We start from the raw sequence: 22,754 nt of genomic DNA, 5'->3' as shown, positions 1-22,754 counted from the left end.
CTCAGGGCTACAACAATGACCCACCTTATAATTCACAATCACTTACAACATGGGATCCACCATGGATGAAACAATAGTAGTGCTTGTAGTTAGGCAATAACATCCTAATCTCAAAAGACAGGGAGGAGAAAGTCAAATTAGCAAATATTTTGCAAATTAAAAATAAAAATAGAAAGTTGTATTTTTTCTTTTAATAACAAAGTAGTTGAAATCCCCCACCTAATAACAACACACAAATATACCTAGACAGAAAGACAAAGCCAAATAGAGGGAAACTTCTTGGACAGCAAACAAAGACCATAGTATAAATTGGCCATATATTCCTTAATTTATTTAAAAAAAAAAATTCTAACAGATAAAAAAATTGCAAAATTTAGAAAAGCCCGCAAGTCGAGCCGATAATAAATCCAAATCTAACTAAATTTATGACCCGAGATAAGCTATCACTTTACACACTTCCGATAAGCCACCGAATTGATCTGAAGGTTTTAAAAAGCAGATCTGCTTATCAAAAGATCAGTCTGCTTATAATATGAAACCCTGATTCCATCTCATCTCGTTCACGCTATTTAAACTGCCTGATACCATTATTTCGTGGCTTCACACATATCATCTCTTTTCTCTTTTTCTGGTTTTCTCTTTCTTCTTCCTCAAATCCCTAGCCCCTTTCTCGTGTATAAATACTCAACCAGAAGAGTTCTATCACAGAACAAAAAGCTAGAGAGAGAAACTAGAGCGAGAAAACCACTGAAACCCTCCCTCGCCATTTTCCCTTACCTCTCGATCTGCGCCTGGGAATCTCTTACAGGTCAGAGCTTCTTCTCATTCTGTGATTTCTTGAATGATTTTGTTTCTGATTTTCTCTCCAATTTTACTGTGATTTTTGATGTGTTTGTGTGTGTATGCGTTGTTGTTCCGATGAATTTTGTGGTTTTCTTGATTCAATTTCGTGTTTCGACGCTCAGGAATTGTTGATCTGTTCGGTTGCAGATCTTCCGGGCGGGTTTTGCTTCAGCACCGTCGTCATGTCTTCGCTGAGCAGAGAGTTGGTTTTTCTTATACTTCAGTTTCTCGATGAAGAGAAATTTAAGGAGTCTGTTCACAAGTACGCTATAGTTTCATCGAATTTTGAATTGCAATTTAAATTTCTATTCAAGGTATTGTTAATTTTTGTTGTGTATCTGTGTGTGTAAATGTGAATTTTGTGAATGTGTAGGTTGGAGCAGGAATCAGGTTTTTTCTTTAACATGAGGCATTTCGAGGATATGGTAACGAATGGGGAGTGGGATGAGGTGGAAAAGTACTTGTCTGGTTTTACCAAGGTGGATGACAATAGATACTCCATGAAGATCTTCTTTGAGATTAGGAAGCAGAAGTATCTAGAAGCGTTAGACAAGTAGGTCACTCGCGATGTTCGGTTGTGTTACTCGATTCGAATTGGTTTACTGCTTTGGCATTTTCTTTTTTGTTACTTAGAAATTAAATGAGGAAAAACTGTTGCAGGCAAGATCGAGCGAAAGCGGTGGAAATTTTAGTGAAGGACTTGAAAGTATTTGCAGCATTTAATGAAGAGCTTTTTAAGGAGATCACTCAATTGTTGACTTTGGATAACTTTAGGTTTGGACAGAGTTCTCTGGAATTTTATTTCTCGGGGCCTGGTTTATTCGATTCTTTTCTGTTAGCGTATGACGTGAGTTTTTATGCTGCAGACATAATGAACAGCTATCTAAGTATGGGGATACAAAATCTGCTCGAGGAATAATGCTGGCTGAACTGAAGAAACTAATTGAAGCTAACCCTCTTTTCCGCGACAAGCTTCAGTTTCCTTCCTTGAAGAACTCCAGATTGCGGACTCTAATTAATCAGAGGTTATTAAAAAGAACTTGTTTTATCTTGTGTCTATCTAATAATCCACTCACTGATAAGTTTGATGTTGCTAACTTTTTTATTTGTTCATTGACTTGCAGCTTAAACTGGCAGCATCAGCTTTGTAAGAACCCGAGGCCTAACCCTGACATAAAGACCCTTTTTGTAGACCATAGTTGCGGGCAACCAAATGGTGCACGAGCCCCATCCCCTGTTACTAATCCCTTAATGAGTGGTGTCCCAAAGGCTGGAGGTTTCCCACCACTTAGTGCTCATGGTGTAAGTAAAACAACTAGGATATCCTTCTTATATGTTTCACTAGTAATGCCCTTCTGTACTTATTATTACTCTATACATCTTGTAGCCATTTCAGCCCACACCAGCTGCTCTTCCAACATCGCTTGCTGGTTGGATGGCCAATCCATCTCCTGTTCCACACCCTTCAGCTTCCGCAGGACCTATAGGTTTGGCCTCAGCTAATAATGCAGGTAATATCCCCACTACTGAGTGTCTTTGAGTTTTTCTAGGAACACATGGCCTGTCAATTGACATTAGTTTCATGCTCACTACGTAGGGTTACTACGATCAATTATCTATTGTGTTTAGCTTATTACGCCATTAATGAACTTGGTTTGCAGACTTCATATTTAGCCAAACTAATTTTCTTTTGCACTTTTTGGTTTTATAGCATCACTTCTAAAGCGCCCCAGAACACCTCCGACCAATAACCCAGCTATGGACTATCAAACTGCAGATTCAGATCATGTATTGAAGAGAACAAGACCTTTTGGCATATCTGATGAAGTACAGTACTTGCTATTTATTTGCTCCTTTGTTTCTGTATTTAATTTTAAATAAAAGTATGAATCTTGCTGTTGTACTTAAGGTTAGAGGGCAAATGTACCAAATAAGAAATATCTATCTTATTATAAGCTTAAGCATAGATTTTTACTTAGTTTTGTGTTATGATGCACTCTATTTTACCACAGAACGGTACTGAATTTTTTCTTACTACTTCCAAAACTAAAAACACTTCCCAACATGTGTTTGGAGACCCATTTTGTATTCTAGTTTGTGTCAAGCTGAGAGAACAAGCATGGATGATTATCTTTTCAAATTTACTTTCATTCCACAAATTAGTAAGTGCATTTATGTAGGGAATGAAAATAATTTCTATGTACCCTAGTTAGGGAAATGGTGATTCATATTAATTTATATTGAATAGTGTGTGTGTTGTTTGTGTGTTTGCCTTGCTATCAAATGCAATTTGTTTTTCTGTTTTTTAATTTGAATTCTCAGAGTTCCCCTTCTTACGTCATAATAAATGTAGCATGTACGACCTTATTAGAGTGATAGTGCATTATATATAACTGGTCCTGTTTATATACTTTTTAGCAGGTCAATAATCTACCTGTTAATTTGCTTCCTGTTGCGTACTCTGGCCAAAGCCATGGTCAAAGTTCCTATTCCTCTGATGACTTGCCCAAGACTGTTGTGATGACTCTCAGCCAAGGTTCTCTTGTTAAAAGTATGGATTTCCACCCACTTCAGCAAATTCTACTTCTTGGTAAGCCTCTTTGGGTGTTATACTTAATAATTTCTTCAGTTTCTGCACGTGATATCCAATTATCATCGATTTTATTTGTTTACTTGTCTGTTGTTTGTCAGTTGGAACGAACATGGGTGATGTCATGGTATGGGATATAGGTAGTCGTGACAGGATTGCTCATAGAAATTTCAAGGTTTGGGAACTTGGATCGTGCTCAGTGGCTCTACAGGTGTGGCTCTCAATAAAGTTGTGAACACTGCATATTTTTTGTTTTTGAAGATAGTTTGTCATGTTGTGATTACTAATTTTCTGATTCATATATTAGGCATCTCTCTCCAATGATTACTCAGCATCAATCAATCGTGTAGTGTGGAGTCCTGATGGAACACTTTGCAGTATGTTCTAATAAGCTCTTTTTTGCTCTGCATTGTTCTCTTATTCTGTAATGAGTTTTCTTGATGTTTCTGCTTCTTGCCTCATATACAAATTTGTAAGGACTTGTAAAGTTAATTTTATCCTTGTTGATACTTCAGGTGTTGCTTATTCTAAACATATTGTGCACATATATTCCTATCATGGTGGGGATGATCTGAGAAACCACCTAGAGGTTTGTTCATCTGTCTATAAAACCCATTAGATTTTCAATAAGCTCATCATTCGTATATTAAATTATTTTGCTGTTTATCTCCAATCTATACATTGAAAGCAGAAGCCTTGCAACTTATCTGCTTGATATACAGAAACTTAATTATTTTTGTGGTTCAGATTGAGGCTCATTCTGGGAGTGTCAATGATCTTGCTTTTTCTTATCCGAACAAACAGCTTTGTGTTGTAACATGTGGAGAAGATCGAGTAATCAAGGTTGGTTTTCTATGCCATAGATTTTGTATTAGATCTAATCATCTAAAGAAAGAAAAACAGTTTTAAAAGTTCAAGGTTTGCAGGTATGGGATGCAGTTACTGGTGCAAAGCAGTATACTTTTGAGGGTCATGAAGCACCTGTATATTCTGTTTGCCCTCATCACAAAGAAAATATTCAGGTAATAATTTTTATGGGTGTCATGTGTGTGTTCAGCCGTATTATGGACATAAGGTAAAAGAAAAAAGTGCAAATTTGTGCAATGAGCAGTCATACAGAAACACTATAAAATGAGAGAAATTATGTGGTTACATTTGAAGTGGCGATCTTGCTCACTTTGCTGCATGTGCAAGGGGAAGGCAAAATCTTAAAGTTATAGTCGGTCAATCTCACTGAATTTTCTACACATATTTTATCTATGACTATCTTTTTTCTGTGGGTTTGCATGTAACTTAGGTTCTTTAAATTTGTTGTTGATGATGTTGTAGTGATAAGCTTCTTGCCATTAGTGTGTGGATAAACATGGAAAACACAGAACAGTAAATGTATCAGTGTTTCACTTTTTTTCATTTTTACATGTATGCGTGGGGATTTGTATCTCTAAAATCCAGTTTTGTCTCTGAACTTTATTTTAAATACATGGTGGTGGTGTTTTTGGGGGTGGGGGATATTAGTGCTTCATTTTTGAATTATTGGACACATTTGGTCTTGATAAGAACTTAAGAAGTTAAATATTATTTTCTATTTTAGTTTCTTTTGATTCACATGTATTCTTTGTAAGTTTCCAACAACATTCGGATTTGGCTCTGCAGTTCATCTTCTCAACTGCAGCTGATGGAAAAATAAAGGCATGGTTGTATGATAACATGGGTTCTAGGGTTGACTATGATGCACCTGGACATTCATCTACGACAATGGCATATAGCGCTGATGGAACAAGGTTCAGTCTCAGACATCAACATTTTGCTTATTTTTATCTTCCTTTTCTGTCTGTTGCAATAACTAGTGGTTTAAATATTTTGCTATTATATGGTTCATAGATTGTTCTCGTGTGGCTCAAATAAAGAAGGGGAGTCATTTCTAGTAGAATGGAATGAAAGTGAAGGAGCTGTGAAGCGTACATATCATGGTCTTGGGAAGAGATCTGCAGGTGTTGTACAATTTGATACCACCAAGAATCGATTCTTAGCTGCTGGTGATGAGTTTATGATCAAATTCTGGGACATGGATAATACAAACTTGTTGACAAGTGCTGATGCAGATGGCGGATTACAGGTGATTATTGGATTGGCATCATTTTTTTTTCTGATGATAACTTCATTACATACTAATAGTCATACATGTCATTGTAACCTGCAGGCTTCTCCCTGTATTAGATTCAACAAGGAAGGAATACTGTTGGCTGTCTCCACAAATGACAATGGAGTTAAAATTTTAGCAAACCCAGAAGGAATTAGGCTTCTCCGGACAGTGGAGAGTCGTACATTTGATGCTTCCAGAGCTGCTTCTGCAGCTGTTGTGAAGGTAAGGTTATTTAAATTTAGTTAATCTAATGCAAGCACATCTTCTGATTCTTCAATGTTAATTTAGGCACCTACTATTGGCGCTTTTCCTTCCACCAATGTAACTGTTGGAACAAGCCTTGCTGATAGAGCTCCTCCAGTAGCAGCCATGGTTGGGATAGTAAGTTTTTCCACATATCTATAATTAATCATTCAATGAATTGGATTGCATTTTTTTGGGGCTGTGGTTAATTATGTACTACTCGCTCTCTCTCTCTCTGCAGAATAACGATACTCGAACTTTAGCTGATGTCAAACCCAGAATTGTTGATGAAGCTGTGGATAAATCTAGGATATGGAAGCTAACAGAAATTAACGAACCATCACAATGCCGTTCCCTCAAACTGCCTGATAGTATAACTGTATCACCAATGAGGGTAAGATCTGACATTTAAATTGTGTTTTTTTCTTTTGCCATGTGTTCAAGTTCTTCCTTTTCTAATCATTTAAATTTTGAAATTGTCTGGGAAAGTAGAACAGTATTCTATCACTTTTTGACAGATGCCAATGTTTGATGGGAATTTTCTTATTCTGTAACCATTATTATAAATTATAAATTATAAACAAATATGGATTGAGAAAAACAGTAGATATGAGAGGAGGGGAGTCCCATCTCTACGGGAATATACACTATAGATACGCTGAACATAGTGCAGGCTTTGAGCCAGTTTTCACAATCATATTAGACGGTATAACATTTAAATAACTGCTTATACTGAGGTTGTAACTTTCTAACACTTGCCTAAGTAGTGACGGTTATTTTGATTAATGTTTGGCTTATTGCATGGGGCATATCCTTTTCCTTGGTTGGCTTGGCTTACTTGCAGATTTATTGAGTCTTTGTTGATATACTTTAACAGAAAAGATCATGGATAAAGGGCCAAGGATGAAGGGAAATTTTATAGACAGGCACAAAGTAACTAGGACCATCAAAGGAAAGGAAATAGTACTTTTTCCAAGATCCATTCCTTCTAGGATCTGCCAAAAGAAACTCCCTAGGAAACACTATTGGAAAACATTTTTTTTTAATGAACTTTGGCTTGACTGCACCAAATCTATTGCATGATGCAGATAACATGAACTGACATAATCAAGCTTCTTACACAGCCATGTTACTTTGCTTCTATAGAAAGGATATTTACACAACTTCACTGATTTTTTAGATGTGGAACATATAAAATTTTATGATATACTTTTAACTGGTAATATCTTTTCAATATTGTTTCAGGTTTCTAGGTTAATTTATACAAATCAAGGGGGTGCTATTTTGGCTTTGGCAGCAAATGCTGTTCACAAGCTTTGGAAATGGCAGAGAAATGGTAACACTGCAGGGAAGGTCTGTATTACATGTTTGCATATTCTTTGCATGTTGGTGTTCATAATAATGTTGTTATTAACAATGAATTTCTTATACAGGCCACTGCAAGTCTTCAACCACAACTGTGGCAACCATCTAGTGGAATATTGATGACTAATGATATAGGTGATACTAACCCAGAGGATGCCGTGTCATGTTTTGCACTGTCCAAGAATGATTCGTATGTCATGTCTGCTTCTGGGGGAAAAATCTCCCTATTCAATATGATGACATTCAAGGTATGTGGCTTTCCTTTTGTATGTCTTCATATTTTGATGTTCGAATCAACAGGAAATATTAAACAGTAGGTCTTTAGCTTATTTATTTTATTGAAAATTCTAACTGGTTATTTCTTGCTGATAATTCAATAGATGAGATTATAAAAATAGCGAGCTAAAATAGATAGTGTGTGATACTGTCAAAGGCTAGTGCCTGCTTCAAATGGGTTCCATGTCTAGCCTGTTCTCAGCTTTTTTTCATTGCACATGTTCATACCTATCTAAATTGCGACATGGACAATGTGAAATTTGTGTAATATAAAACCAGTCTTCACCCAAAAAGTTGGCCTTTTGGGATAGTTGGTTCATATCAAAATAAAAAACTTGGCTGCTTGAGTTGGGTAAAAGTAGTTTGGAGTCTTATGTGTTTCTTTATGTGTTTTTTGTTTTGTTAGATAGAGAGAGGGAGATAGAGAACAGTATGGTTTTCCTATCCTTTTTTTTACCTTTAAGCAACGTTACCAAAATGGACAGGCTCTTAAGAAAGAAAATGCAACAAAACCTAGATTAGATGATAGTCTACTATCTACCTAGTATTCAGCTAAGCGTCCTTTTTTTATAATTTGTCTTTCTGGAATTCTCCTCCCCCCCCCCCTTCCAATTCCCATTATGATATATTGTGATTATATTAATATATGTGAGTCCTGATTGCAGACAATGACAACTTTCATGCCACCACCACCAGCTGCTACATTTCTTGCATTTCATCCTCAAGACAACAATATTATTGCTATTGGCATGGAGGACTCTACCATTCAAATTTATAATGTTCGAGTGGATGAGGTATTACTCTTCCATACTCGCATGCACTCACACACATAAATTGACATTAGCTTCTCATTTTTACTTTTCCTCATGCCTAAACATATCAGTTTAGTTTAAGATATTGTTGATTTTTTTAAAGATTTTAACAATGGCTTCTTTTGTTTTTTAACATCAAGGTCAAAACCAAGATAAAAGGTCATCAGAAGAGAATTACAGGTCTTGCTTTTTCTCATGCTCTAAATGTGCTCGTATCATCTGGAGCTGACTCTCAGGTAAACAATTTTAACTTGTAACTTCTTTCTATGTGAATGGAGCATTAAAGCTAAAAGTCGAGTTCAAAAAAAAAAAAGAAGCTAAAAGTCATCTTGAAAGTAGAATATAGCTTTTTATTGCTGTGATAGTCCAGATTTATTGCACAAATAAAGTTTGTTTAGTGTTTACCTGGGATTTCATATGGTTGGTATCTGTGTGCATCTATCCTTTACATTAATAATGGCCTTTCTTCTGTGTTTTACTGGAGTCATACAATATGCTTCTTTGTTTGTGTGGTATGTATCTGTATGTGATTTCTTAGAAGAGCTGCTTTCAAAATTATAATACTGAAAATTTGAAAAATATGTTAAAGCTGTGTTTGGATATCTGATAGAGACTGGAAAGGATTGGAGTGAAATGGAACTGGGTTTAGCAAAGTTACATTCCATTGTTTTTGATATTTTAATGATGGAAAAGAGAAAGAAAAAAATACTTGTCCTATTCCTTCTTCTCTGAATTGGAGGGAAAGAAAAAGTGGGGTATTAAATGGAATGAGATGGAATGCATTTTACCATGTTCCAATAGATTACATTATACATTTCAAAAATTCAAACCATAGAACTTTGTAATTCCATTCGCTGCACTTATGTGCTCAGTGGAAATCTAAAATTCATTCATTGATTTTCTTTATTTCCAACAGTTGTGTGTTTGGAGCACTGATGGATGGGAGAAGCAAACAAGTAAATTCCTGCAAATGCAAAATGGACGAGCACCAGCACCTCTTGCAGACACTCGTGTCCAGTTTCATCTAGACCAGACACATTTACTGGCTGTTCATGAGACTCAGATAGCTATATATGAGGCACCAAAGTTGGAATGCCTAAAGCAGGTGTGCTAGTTTATATATAATGCACATATCTGAATTTATGCATTTGTTTAGCGGAGTGCATTGTTTGTTTATGTAATTGCTAGCTCCAATTGGCTTATGTATTTCAAATTTTCTATGTGGTCTCTAGTTTAAGCCTTCAAACTTACATATTCTGAAAATTCATTATTTTATTATTAGTGGTTCCCTCGGGAAGCTAGTGGTCCAATCACACATGCTACATATTCATGCGACAGTCAATCAATATATGTAAGCTTTGAAGATGGAAGTATTGGTGTTCTTACCGCCTCAACGCTTCGATTAAGATGTAGAATACATCAAACTGCTTATCTCAATCCCCACCCAAGGTGCGTTTTTTAAGCTTGGTGTAATGAAAGATCTGTCCTAATCTTTTTTTTTTTTTTTTCATATCTAACAGAATTCTTCTTTACAGCTTGAGACTGCATCCTCTTGTAATTGCTGCACATCCCTCCGAACCCAATCAATTTGCATTAGGACTTACTGATGGTGGAGTCCATATACTTGAACCACTAGAGTCAGAAGGGAGATGGGGTTCTCCACCTCCAACTGAGAACGGCGCTGGTCCTAGCACTCCTTCAGGTGCCACTGGTTCAGAGCAACCCCAAAGGTGACGGTGCATTATGTAGTACTTTCTGTCAGGACCTTTGAGATGTGTACTTCGGTTGCATGTGATCCCGCCCCCTGGTGCCTCCATTCTGTTTGCAAGGGGAAGCTGCGGAACTTAGGTGTTTATAGGTTAGGATAAATCAATTGAACCAATCATCTTGTAAGTGGCTTCCTAACCAATTTCTGATCCATGGGATTGGCTGATTATGTTTATTCATTTAGGAACTTCACCAAAGTTTATAGTTTAAGTTCGGCTGGGGCGTTGAAGAGTGGAGGGATTGTTATTATTAATTTTTTCTTTTCCATTTGGTGGGGCCTGCCTTTATTTGTGTAGGTTTTTTTATTTGAAGAGTAGGTTTCTTTTCTAGTCGTTATAGTTTGTTTTTCTTCTGCTAAAATGAGATACTTAGAAATTCAGCAAGGATTCTCTTATCAAATGGATTTGTTAGATGTTTCGCAGGCATTGAGACTTGCATAAATGGATCTGTTTGATCTGCTTTTGGTTTTTATAGATTTCGTTTCATGATTTAGCAATTATCAAAATTAAATTTGGATATTAGTTGTGGTTGACGTTTATGTTTTAAAACTAATAAAACATAACAATATCATATGTATGATATATGTGTATGTTGTTTAATTTTTGAACGGGAATGCCATCAACAATATCTCAATATTAAAATAAAGTATTATACATATATGGATTCTAATCCAATATCAACAAAAAATTGAGTACGGCTACCAAACTGGGCATAGACAATATAAGAGGTAAGAACGTGTCATCTTCATTATTTCGATGTCACAAAGCTATGTTAATTTCAATTTTATATTATGGTTATGTTTGACACCTCTAGTTGATAAGTTAGTTGAAAGTTGAAAAGCTAGTTGAAAGCTGAAAGCTGGGTTGAACAAATTGAAATTGTAAAATGATATAAAAGGGCATACTTGTATAATTTTTTTTATATTTAACATTACTTTATTTTCACATTAATACATATATGATATTAATATTAAAATTATTATAAATATTTTAATTTCACTCAAGTTATTTATCATCATAAAAATATAATATTAATTTTTGCTTATTTAATTTTATATTTTATTAAATTAAATAGAATAAAATAAATAATTAGTAATTTGTAATGTAAAATTATTTGTTTTATTACAAAGTAGTAATTATTTGTGTGCGAGAACAATGTGCATATAAGACAAGTGTGATACTGTAAATAGGTTTAGTAGAAAACATATAAGGATAAAGGTGAAATTTTAATAAAATAATACGGATAAAAATGAGAATATATTTAATAAGCTATAAGCTTTAAGCTACCTGAGATAGCTTATAGCTTAAAGCTTTAAGATACTGAAATAAGCTCTTTCACCAAGCATTTTTATAGAGCTTTTAAGCTAGACAAATAAGCTTTAAGCTAGTCATATAAGTTATAAACTAGCTGAAATGACATGTCAAACATAGCCTATATAGGAATCTGTCCAAAAAATCAAAAAAGAATAAAACATAACCCTCATCAATTTTGTAAAGCAAAGCCACATCGACTTTGTGTTATGTTGAGGAATGTATAGTGTGATTCTCTTCTTTAAATGTTCAATCAAGTGTTGAAAACCATTTATTGATCCGACAACATGACAAAACATCATACCTAACAAGCCGAACACATATCTCAATTCACGATTCAAATAAATCAAATATCGGTAAATCTTATTTCAATCAGATTTGTCGCAAACAAAAATCAATCAACACAGACCTAATTCTAAGATTTGTGTGGATCAGATGATTCAGATCAACAATAAAACAAACACATACCTCATTTCACGAGTAAGGACATGCTTTGGTGCCCCCCGAGTGTAGGAGCGGGTCGAGTCCGTATCGCAGCGGAGCAACAACCGCGTCCAAATATGATCTATCTACTCGACAATTCATCCAAACCATATTTCAATCAGATCTGTAAAAATCAGCAATTAGCAACAAATCAATCAGATCTAATAGTAATACCACATGTAGGAAGCAATTTTTATGGAAATCAATATAAATTGCGTACCTTTTCAAGGTTTAACGAAAACAATCATAACTTCAAGAATCTACATGCAATGAGATGTCATGCAGAAGTGTGCCCTCCAGAATCATGATCTCCTCATTTTCTCCCTCTCTACCACTGAGATCTTGATGGGAGAGGGGAAAGGTATCGAAGATCATAATCCTGGAGAGAAAAAGTGGTCTCCAAGACTGTGCAGCTATGGTTCAAGAGAGGACATGAGATTCTGACTCTATTCATAATATAACATTGATCTTAATTTCCATCCATCATGGGCCATAGATCATTTACCTGACCCTACACCAAAATCCAACACACTTACCAGTTGGGCTTAAGTCCAATAACAATAATTAATATATACATGGTGATCCCTAAACTCATAATGGATCAAATAATTACATGGGCTTCTTTGGAAAATATCAAGTTTTCCATCCAACTTGTTTTATAAAACTGGATCTACCAATCAATAGAAGCACAACCCCATAAAATTCTAACAGATAAAGTAAGGAGGCTGTCGTGCTGGATGGAGCGCTTTGGAGATGGTTTATCATCAGGATGAGTATATAGGTGTAGGATAAGGGTAGTTGACGTTTTAAGGACCAACACTAATCATTGCGGAAGTGAGAAAACTTTATCACTGACCACAAACGATGGTAATGTACATTGCAGGACCGACCTTACACCAAATGAGGCTTAAAGCGAATTTTAATTTTGGAGGCCTTTTTTACTTAGTAAAAAAATTGGGGGTCTTTTTTACTTAATAAAAAAATTGGGGGCCTAAAGCCCTTGCTTGGGTGGCTTTACCCTTGGGTCGGCTCTAGTACATTGTGTGATCTGAGTTGGGGAGAGATGTTATGCTTTGCCCGCTAATTACATTGGAGAAAACTTTTTAGGGTATGTGCGAAGACAATCTGATGCTCAAGTTGATTTATGATAAGATAGGTTTTGTATTAGAAAGTTGTGTGTATCAAGATATTATCCAGAGTCTCATTTATAGGCCTTGGAAGGCAGTGCAGTTTGGTATAACTAAAAGCACACCTGAGATATGGGAATTAGATTTTCCACCCCATGCATTAGAATTGCTACCCCAGTCTTTTTAAAAAAATGTCAGGACTACCCTCCGCGACTTAAACCTGCACCCCAGTCCAGTTGTTGAGGTTTCGGACTCCATCCGAGAGTTACACTTTCAGATAAGTTAATTACAGTTTAGTAACCATAAGTTTAGTCCAATTGCAGCAAAAATAACATGACTTTAAAATTAAAAAGTTACATAATCCAACTTAAGCAAAATAACAATACATAATCCAAATTAAGCATTTGAAAAGCGAAGCAAAATAACAATACATAATCTAAATTGGGGAATATGCCTTTGGTTTGGTCTTAACTTACTGCATCCTGCTGCATCTGGTAAGAGTGATACAGGACTATAAGTTTCAGATAGGACTATAAGTTTCAGACTGCTTGATAATTAAATTTGCCACCCCACCCCTTTTTAAGACGTCCGAGAGTTGCTAAATCGGATTAATATGAAACTTAAAAATTCGGACCTCTCAAACTAGATACTGTCACAAAGGCAGAAACACCAAAATGCAGAGACAATAATATGAGACAATTAGACATGGTTACAATACTGGAGCATTGTTTTAATACATGTAGAAAAATATTCAAATGTCAAATCTAATACAACATTACAAACATGAATCATATTATCAATTTTCTGTTATGTCTATGTAATCATTCTTGCTAGGAACACGAGGGCCAATCCAAGCAGTGTGTTCAACCATAAATCTTGCCAAACGCTCTTGATACGGTCTACACCATTCGGACTCGGGTGCTACAACGTTGTATTCTCATTGGGGAGCAATTGGCGGCATAGGATGTCCACACACTTGCTGATGCGACATTCCAGTTTGAGACGAGAGGTCCAGGAATGTAAGTTTCGAAGTTCAAATTGAAAATGAAGGGGGTGAACCCCGTGTTCTGTTCTTATACTCAGGGACGGATTCACTTGAGGGGTTATGGGGTCAATTGACCCCACTTGATTTTCAATTTGTAATAGTGACATACTAGTATATTGTGATAATATTAAGGTTTTAATTACCCCACAATGTGATAAATGCCCCCATAACTTTGTAGATTGATTTTAAATGCCCCTGAAGCTAAAAAAAATTCAACTTCTACTATGTATTCAGCATTTTTGTTTTCTTTCCCATAGCAATATACGTCGTTTGAACATAATTAACTCCACTTTCTTCTACTTCTTACTCCCTCCGTTCCTATTTAACTGTCCACTTTAAAGAAATTTGTTTGTTCTTATTTAATTGTCCACTTAGCATTTCAAGAGAGCATTAAAAGATGATTTTACAACAAATGTCCTTGTCAGTACAATAAATGAGGAGAGATAACACATACTTTAAAGGGTAAAATAGAAAAATAATCCTCACTTTTTCTAAAAATCAACAAAATTAATCACACCCTTAATATGTGTGCCTCCACTCAAAGTGGACGGTTAAATAGGAACGGAGGAAGTAATTTTTATTCATTAATATGGCTATAACAGAATTTTGGGCTACAACTTTTGGCCTCAATTGTCATTCTATTATCCGAGAGACTATCACATTATCCTTTTAGAGGAATCTTCTCGGTTGTATTAATTACAGTATGATGATGATCCTCATTCTAGTGGAAATCTACAAATTTACGGTGTTTACATTGTGTTAAAACCATATTTTAAAAATAATTTTGTTATTAAAGCATTTAGAATTCCATAGCACTTAATATTCTATGTTGTTAGTAAAAAAATTGTAATGTTTCTAAAATATGAAATACTTGTAAAGAACAATAATGGTGAGTGCTTAAATTTTAATAGTAATAAATTATATTTGTATAAATTATGTGTATATGTTGCCCCCACGACAATTAAAGTTTGGATCCGTCACTACTTATACTAATACAATCCGGAAGTTGATCTTTTGGATCAATCCGAAAGCTTATATCCCGGATTTAAACACGGAGGGGCAATTTAGCATTTCTCCACTTTTAAATGGGGTGACAAATCTAATGCATAGGGTGGGAAATCTAATTCCTCGACATGAGAACATATAAGAATTCTAGCGGATTTAACTGAGTTAATAAGATATTTTGAGATGTGACAGTTGTAAAAGTTTTATATTGAACCTCGAGCACATATAATCATGTTCCATCCATCCTGAACTGCATTAGAAATATTCGCATTCGAAGTGGCCAAGTTTCTCTGCGACATTACATCAAACATGTTCCAAGCATCAACACGATAACCACTTTTGTTGATCATGCCCATAGTATATTTGGCCACCCTTCAACGCAAGGGTGTGAGCCTGTTTTTCGGTGATGGGCATTTGCAACGACGCCGAGGCTTTGAAGACACAAGGGTACGTGAAGTCATTAGGCTGAACGCAGCAATGGGCACAACGCATATTAGAGAAGTGGAGGTCCAGGAGATAACGATGCAGGGGTGGGTGAGTGAGAGAACGTGTTAGGTTGAGTTTTTTTTGGTACATCGGAAGGATAAAGGATTGATCCCGGGACATTCACCCCTCCAACACATATGTCCCACAATTCTTATCACTTGAGCTATACTTCGGGGACGTGTTGGGCTGAGTTGAGAATGTTGAAACTTTTTCTTTCTATTTCTATGTGTTTTACTCATTGTTTAGAAAACTGAACCGATTAGTGAACACTACTCGACGCATTGGTTCAAGGTTTAAAAAAATGAACGTGGTCAAGAAATTAAATAATAATTTTAATATTATTAACTATAATATGTAATATATTTATATAATAAATTAAGAAACTTAGACTAATTAATATTTGAATTATTATAGATTGTTCATCTAATATAATTTATATGATAAAAAATAAAAATAAAATATGGGTTCAACCTGCTTTGTAGCCCCGGTTCTAGTATGATTTTCACTACTTCAGCTGGTTCTGTAATCTGGTTTTTTCAGGTGATTGAACAACTTCCCATGATGACTTTTGATTGGATCGATCGGACCAACTAGGATGATATGATTTGCTAAGCATCAATTCTACTATATCATTTGAGGCGTACGTTAGAGCATCTCCAATGCTAGTTCGTAGAGGTGTGTTCTTAAGCTAAGAACAAAGAATCAAGTTCTTAAACATTGGAGATGACTGACGTTGAGTTCTTAGTTCATAAAAATAAGAATAAGTTATTATATAAGCAAATTTGCTTTATGAGTTCTTAAAATGATATTTTTTTTCTCTCATTCAAATTGCTTTATTACTTTATGAGTTTTGTTTTATTGCTTTATGAAAATAAAAAATATAAATAATGTGGTGTGTTGAGACCAGATGAATAGTGCTAAGAACTTGTAGTTGGAGCAAAATATATATACAAAAGTTGCTTGAGAGTTACTTAGAGCACATGTGACGGTACGAGTCCACATGAATAATGCTAATATGGAGATGCTCTTGTAAGTGATTATAGGGTGGTCCAGCTTTACAATGTTCAACATGTGGACTGATGGTGTATTTAGTAATTCACAATATAGGAATATTTCAAATAACTTCAAACCCCGAAGTCTCACATCTTCTTCCATCATACTCGTCATCGTCGCTGCCCTCACCCTGTGTCCCTGCCATCCACTTCTCTCCTCCATCCTAAACCTCTCACATCAAACCAATTTGGAGGGTTGTTCTACTTTGTGTCGTGAATTTGCTTCTTTGTGATATCCATTGATGTACCAACTACCAAATATGACCCAAGAGACAGATAAATAACACAATAAATTACCAATAGTCCTTACAAGAGCACCATCCATCCTTAAAGCGATGAAAACGATTATTATCTCTCACAATAATTTCTCTGCCAACAATTCTTGAGATGAACTTAATGGCACTATGGCAATCTCCGCAAATCCTAAGATTTTTTGTGATTCGTATGGGCACTCCATGAGGGAGTGCTATGAGACCAAAAGCAAGAGCAATCTTCTCACTGTGGTACCAAACTTCTGAAGCCTTTTCTTCGTCTTCTAAATCAAACAGGGAAAGATTGGTATCAGGAAAATACCCAGCCTTCTTCATCTCCTCTCTGAGCTTAGCTAGCATTGCCTGAATTTCAGAGTTCTTCTCGTGAGAACTATCCTTTGCTTGGAAAACATGAACCCTGTTCTTCACAGCAATCCAACTATAACCAACATTTTTCTTAATACCAATGTCTTTCATTTCCTTCCTAACAATAGTGGCTTCTTCCCATCTGCATTTAGCAATAACAAGCATGAGCAAAAGAGCCAGGACAATGTTGAGTCAGATGGAAGTGACAGTATCAGTTTCAATTTACTACATTAGCAACTAAGGAAAAATGTAAAAGGAGGAAAGTTTTGGACACTAACTAGCATTAGGCAAGTTGTTCTATCGAATAAAATGATCAATTCACCTAACTGGTCAAGACCAATCAAGAAGGAAAACAAATTAGCATGGATATTAAAATTATTACCTGCCAGCAGATGCGAGCATGTTAGAAAGCACTACATGATTGCCAGAATCTTCAGGATCAAGCTCAAATAATTTTTCAGCTGCAACTTTTCCCAACTTTGTCTTCCCATGCATCCTGCAAGCTCCCAATAGAGCTCCCCATATTGAAATAGTGGGATGAATTGGCATATTTTGTATAAATTCATATGCACGGTCTACCAAACCAGATCTTGCTAGAAGGTCCACAACACATGCATAATGCTCAGCACCTGGTTCAATTCTATAGATCTCTTTCATTGATTCAAATATATGCATGCCGCTCTCCACTGCTCCTGCCCTACTACACGCTGATAACACAGAAACTAGTGTTACATAACTTGGTGCTATGCCACAGCTTCCCAGTGTCATCTCCTCAAATAGACCCAATGCCATGTCAACATCACCTTGATGTGCATACCCACCGATCATTGCATTCCAAGTGACGATGTTCCTCTGAGGCATTTCACTAAAGACTTGCTCTGCGTTCTCTATGCTTCCACATTTTCCATACAAATCAACAAGGGCACTCCCAACAAATATATTCTCGTCCACACATGCCTTGACAGCAAGAGCATGAACTGACCTCCCCAATTCAAGTCCTCCGAGCTCAGCACAAGCGCTGAGCACACTAGATATCATGAAATCCGTCGGCTCAGCTTCTTTCCTTGCTTGCAGGAAGACCAAACAAGCCCTCTCTTCCTCATGGTTTTGCACAAGAGCAGCAAGCATAGAGCACCAAGTAACAACATTCCTCCTGCTCCTGCCTATTCTACTAAAAACCATTTCAGAAGATACAATGTCCCCACATTTCCCATAGAAATCAATAAGCCCATTGGCAACAGATACATCCTCCCTATATCCGCTACGAATTATAAACGCATGTAACTGACGCCCAAGATGCAAACCCAATCTATCAGCACACGCATTGAGAAACGCACAAAAAGTTATTGAATTCGGCTCTCCATGCACACAAAGAAACTCCTTGAAAGCGCCAACCGCATCCAACGACCGGCCATCCTGAACCGCATTAGAAATATACGCATTCCAAGTAGCCAAGTTCCTCTGCGGCATTTCATCAAACATGTTCCGAGCATCAACTCTTAGGCCAGTTTTACTATACATATCAAAAGCACTACACCCCACAAACACATCATATATCTGGCCACCCTTCAAAGCAAGAGCATGAGCCTGTTTTCCGGTGATGGGCATCTGCAACGACGACGAAGCTTTGAAAACACAAGGAAACGTGAAGTCATTAGGCTGAACGCAGTCACGGCGCATGTTAACGAAGTGGAGGAGAGCAGCGACGAAACGGCCATTGTTAACGCAGCCGGCGATGAGGGAGGTCCAGGTGACGACGGTGCGGAGGTGGGTGAGTGAGAGAACGTGTTGAGCTGAGTTGAGAAGGTCGAGTTTGGAGTACATGTTGATGAGGTGGTTGCAGAGGAACGATGGCAGAGGGGTTTCATGGCTTCTGATGATTTGTGCATGGACGGCACGACCAAGGAGAGGAGAGCGAGTTGAAACTGCTGATTCTAGCAAGCTACTAAGCAGGTTTGGAGGATGAAAGTTCATTGCAGGAAATTAGTGGCGGCTAATGGGTGAGGCGCTTTCAAGCATGCACCGCCACTATTTCTACTCTGTCGCTACAAAAATGGACAAGGGAACAGTGTAGTTGTGCATGATGATAAAGGTCAAGTAATAAGTAATATGAGTTATGATATATACACATCTCTCCACCTCTTTTCCACCTTAAATTCTATTTATTTTTCTCTTCTTTATTAATCAAATCAACTATCACATTTTTATTTTCTCTCTCCTTTCTTCCTATCTCTCTCCTTTTCCACCTTCCCACACCTCAAAAATGAGGTGTGAAGATATAATTATTTCTCAAGTAAAGGAGTCCATGCTGTATGTTGGAATAGAGGGATTTGTATATTTTTTGAATTTTAGGTTTTCTTGTTTCACACTCAACTTCGTTTTTGATCTCATTTTTAAATTTTTTTTTTCCAATTTTTCTCTTATTTTCAATTATTTTATACATTATATTTTTCATTTCTTACTTCTCTTTAAGGGTGGGCGTGTGGCTAGAGTAGAAATGGGTGGCCAAATATTTTGGTAACTCTTTTTTTTTTTTCATTTCTCTCTTTTGGTGTGGCTAGAATAGAAATGAGTAGCCAAACATTTTGGTAAATTTTGTGCTTCTTATGGGTTGGTGTTGTGAATTTCAGCGCTATTAATAGGTTATGTTATAATAATGATTGATAGACACTTCGAGACTTCAAGGCACCAGATGATACAATTTTTGATGATTTTTGTTTTTTGGAAAGCAAAAGATATATTGATGGTGAAATTGACAAAGAAATACATCACTCCTCAAAATGGATCGAAAACCAACAACGCCAGAAACAAACCAACCAACCCATAAAGACAACCACCAACCTCGAAAAGAACCAAAAAAGAAAAAAGAAACCCCAACACAATAAACAGAAGGCCAAATCACAAAACCTCAAAGACCCCAAAAACCAACCAACACAAAAAATCCACCCACTACTATCCTACTAAGACCTGCGAGCATTGATTTGAGCTGCAACCTTGAAAATGGCAACATCATTTGAGCAGCCAAAACACCATAAGGCTCTGACAGCTCCACCAAAAACACTATTAGCTCTTTTAGTGTCGGCTCTGCATCAACATCTTCTCATGACACACTCCCACGACAGCTCTCAACAGGTCCCTTTTTCTTGCTTTCTCCTTTCTTTCTTTTTGGCGATTTTAATTAGCCACAAGTTTGCAAAGTTAAAATATATATTTTTTCGAAAGCAAAAGGGTATATATGAGGTCATAGGCAAGAATACACAAACAAAAAAAACTAACCAGCGTCTAGCAAAAACCCACAAACAAGCCTCCGAGACCAGACTATACAACCAATACTAGAAAACAGAATGGTAAAGACACCCACAATAATCACAACCAAAAGACCAAAGAGGGAAAAACCCAAACAAGATAAAAGGCAATAAAATACCGATATAGTTCAACCAGCCAAGAAACCACACCAAAGAAACAAACCCAATACCCCACAAACCATACTAAAAAGAAACCAACCAACCACCACCACTAAGAAGGTTTGCGTGCTTGAATCCGAGCCGTAATATGATTCACATCAGTCAGATCTGTACAATCATACACCATACCCAAGTGTTTCCTCGACAAGAGGACACTCATCGCCTAGCCATAACACCTTGTGGCTCTGAAAACCAATATCAACCAAAAATTAAGTACGACTCCCAAACTAGGCACAAATAAAATAAAGAGGCAAGAACGAGCCATCTTCATCATTTCGATGTCACAAAGCTATGTTAATTTCAATTTCAATATCATATAGAAATCTGTCAAAAAATTGAAAAAAATAAAGCATAACCCTCATCAATTTTGTAAAGCAAATTCAGAATGGCTTTATGGTACATTTATGAACCTATATCGTGATTCTATTTTTTAAATGTTCAGCCAAATGTTAAAAGCTAATTATTGACTTGAAAAACACACAGAAAGAAAGAGCGTAGAGCCCCGACCCGACCTATAGTGTAGGTCTGCTAACATAAATCAGGACACCGCTCCCAACAAATTGAACGCATCTTTCAATTCACAAGTCAAATAAATCATATATCGGTAATATCATATTTCAATCAAACTTGTAACAAACAAAAATAATCAACACATACCTGCTTATCAAAAGAAAAATCAACACGAAGATTTGTGCGGATCAAATCAACAATAAAACGAACACATACCTCATTTCACTAGTTAACAAACCATACATCTGTAAATCATATTTCAATCAGATTAAGAAATCAACAATCAATTAGCAACTAATCCGTCAGATCTAACAATAATACCACGTGTAGGAAGCAATTCTTGTAGATATGTACTAGGGATTTGAACACCAAAAAAATCAATATAAATTGCATACCTCTTCAAGCTATAACGACAACAATCATAACTTCAAGAATCTACCTGTAATGAGATGTCGTGCAGAAGTGCGCCCTTCAGAATCATGATGTCATCACCTTCTCCCTCTCTACAATCGAGACATTGATGAGAAAGGGAGAGGGTGATGACATCATGATCCTAGAGCGAAAAAGTGGCTTCCAAGAGTCGCAGCTATGGTTCAATGAAGAATAGGGGAGCCTACCTATATATAATATAACACCTAGTTTGCATCCATAAAAGAAAGGCTGAGGCCCATAAACTTAGTACAATCCAGCTCCATAAACTTAGTGTAATCCAGTTGATACTACATGGCCGAAGAAAAACAAAAGTGGAAACATAATGCCTACCAGCTGGTGTGAGAGTTAAACTTGTAAGTACAAGACAACAAATGAAGCGGTCCAAGAAACTAGAAAGAGAACAAAGTAACTTTCTTCATCAAGCCTTAAAGCTGATCTAGGTTAGGCTGTCTTCTTCCATTATCATTAAACGGGAAAAGACCAAAATTTGCCGCTAACCAACACATCATGTACGTAGATTATTTACTTGGTCTTACACCAAAAACTAACACATTTACCAGACGAGCTTAAGCCAATAACAATAAAGATATACATGGTGATCCTTAAAATTATAACGGATCATATAATAAAATGAGTTTCTTGGGAAAATATTAAGGTATTTCATTCAACTTATTTTATAAAACAGAAATATATCAATCAAGGACCCTTAAAATTCTAACAGGCAGGGTAAATTTTGTGCTTCATATGGTTGGTGTTGTGAATTGGGTTTGAAGATTGTTATAATAATGATTAATAGACACTTCGTAGCACCAATTAACACATAAATTTTGGCGATTTTAAATTGCCACAAGTACATATGTACATTTGCATTCTGAAAATTAGTTTCTGGGATGTATTTTTTTTTTTACAAAGCTCTTTCAACTATTTTCCACCCAATAATATTTTCAAAATTACAAAGATATAATCTAGCTATCTGTAGTTCCACAAAAAGCAAACAAGTTGCAAAGGAGTTGAATATACAACTTGCTAACCACAAGAAGCATCACAGGCTCAGAGAATGGCTCAGGAGTGGGACTGCCAAATTAGTTGAGCTAACTATTCACAAGCATCTAAGACTATGTACAATGGTTTTCATTTTCAACACCCTCATTTTTTACTTTTTACACTCACATCATCTTTTTTCT

At 36.3% G+C, this 22,754-nt stretch overlaps 2 protein-coding genes across 3 annotated transcripts; one reads left to right on the top strand and one right to left on the bottom strand.

The window, feature by feature from the left end:
* Window positions 1–599: 599 nt before the first annotated feature.
* On the top strand, window positions 600–10,510 carry LOC130710310 (topless-related protein 4-like). 2 transcript variants are annotated; one of them, XM_057559527.1, is made up of 26 exons: window positions 600–808; window positions 966–1,105; window positions 1,217–1,396; window positions 1,504–1,617; window positions 1,710–1,868; window positions 1,968–2,145; window positions 2,231–2,354; window positions 2,555–2,670; window positions 3,265–3,433; window positions 3,535–3,644; window positions 3,741–3,810; window positions 3,949–4,022; window positions 4,181–4,276; window positions 4,360–4,455; window positions 5,087–5,214; window positions 5,315–5,549; window positions 5,634–5,798; window positions 5,865–5,957; window positions 6,061–6,213; window positions 7,065–7,172; window positions 7,253–7,432; window positions 8,126–8,254; window positions 8,413–8,508; window positions 9,189–9,377; window positions 9,555–9,721; window positions 9,808–10,510. In XM_057559527.1, exons 2-26 carry the CDS (start codon window positions 1,026–1,028, stop codon window positions 10,004–10,006), a joined length of 3,408 nt encoding a protein of 1,135 aa, XP_057415510.1. In that variant the 5' UTR covers window positions 600–808; window positions 966–1,025; the 3' UTR covers window positions 10,007–10,510. The 2 variants fall into 2 exon arrangements, with proteins under 2 accessions (XP_057415510.1, XP_057415509.1); XM_057559526.1 differs by having other exon boundaries at window positions 3,262–3,433.
* A 5,880-nt stretch (window positions 10,511–16,390) lies between these two features.
* LOC130714314 (pentatricopeptide repeat-containing protein At4g14850) lies at window positions 16,391–21,851 on the bottom strand. Its single transcript, XM_057564218.1, has 3 exons — window positions 21,578–21,851; window positions 17,547–20,813; window positions 16,391–17,306 (listed from the first exon to the last, which is right to left on the bottom strand). The coding sequence occupies exons 2-3, from the start codon at window positions 19,136–19,138 to the stop codon at window positions 16,841–16,843; spliced, it is 2,058 nt and encodes a 685-aa protein (XP_057420201.1). The 5' UTR covers window positions 19,139–20,813; window positions 21,578–21,851; the 3' UTR covers window positions 16,391–16,840.
* Window positions 21,852–22,754: the final 903 nt, after the last annotated feature.

The sequence above is a fragment of the Lotus japonicus genome, chromosome 4 (genome assembly GCF_012489685.1).
Source record: "Lotus japonicus ecotype B-129 chromosome 4, LjGifu_v1.2".
In the NCBI taxonomy this organism is placed as follows: Eukaryota; Viridiplantae; Streptophyta; class Magnoliopsida; order Fabales; family Fabaceae; genus Lotus; species Lotus japonicus.
This window is presented reverse-complemented; position numbering and strand designations above follow the sequence as displayed.

Excerpts from the sequence above, each read along its gene's own strand:
- LOC130714314 (XM_057564218.1), bottom strand. The coding sequence starts at position 19,138 with ATGAACTTTCATCCTCCAAACCTGCTTAGTAGCTTGCTAGAATCAGCA. Across the intron at positions 17,307-17,546 it reads ATGCTCGCATCTGCTGGCAG|ATGGGAAGAAGCCACTATTG; the intron begins GTAATAATTTTA and ends TGCTAAATGCAG.
- LOC130710310 (XM_057559526.1), top strand. The coding sequence starts at position 1,026 with ATGTCTTCGCTGAGCAGAGAGTTGGTTTTTCTTATACTTCAGTTTCTC. Across the intron at positions 1,869-1,967 it reads CGGACTCTAATTAATCAGAG|CTTAAACTGGCAGCATCAGC; the intron begins GTTATTAAAAAG and ends ATTGACTTGCAG. Across the intron at positions 7,173-7,252 it reads ATGGTAACACTGCAGGGAAG|GCCACTGCAAGTCTTCAACC; the intron begins GTCTGTATTACA and ends TTTCTTATACAG.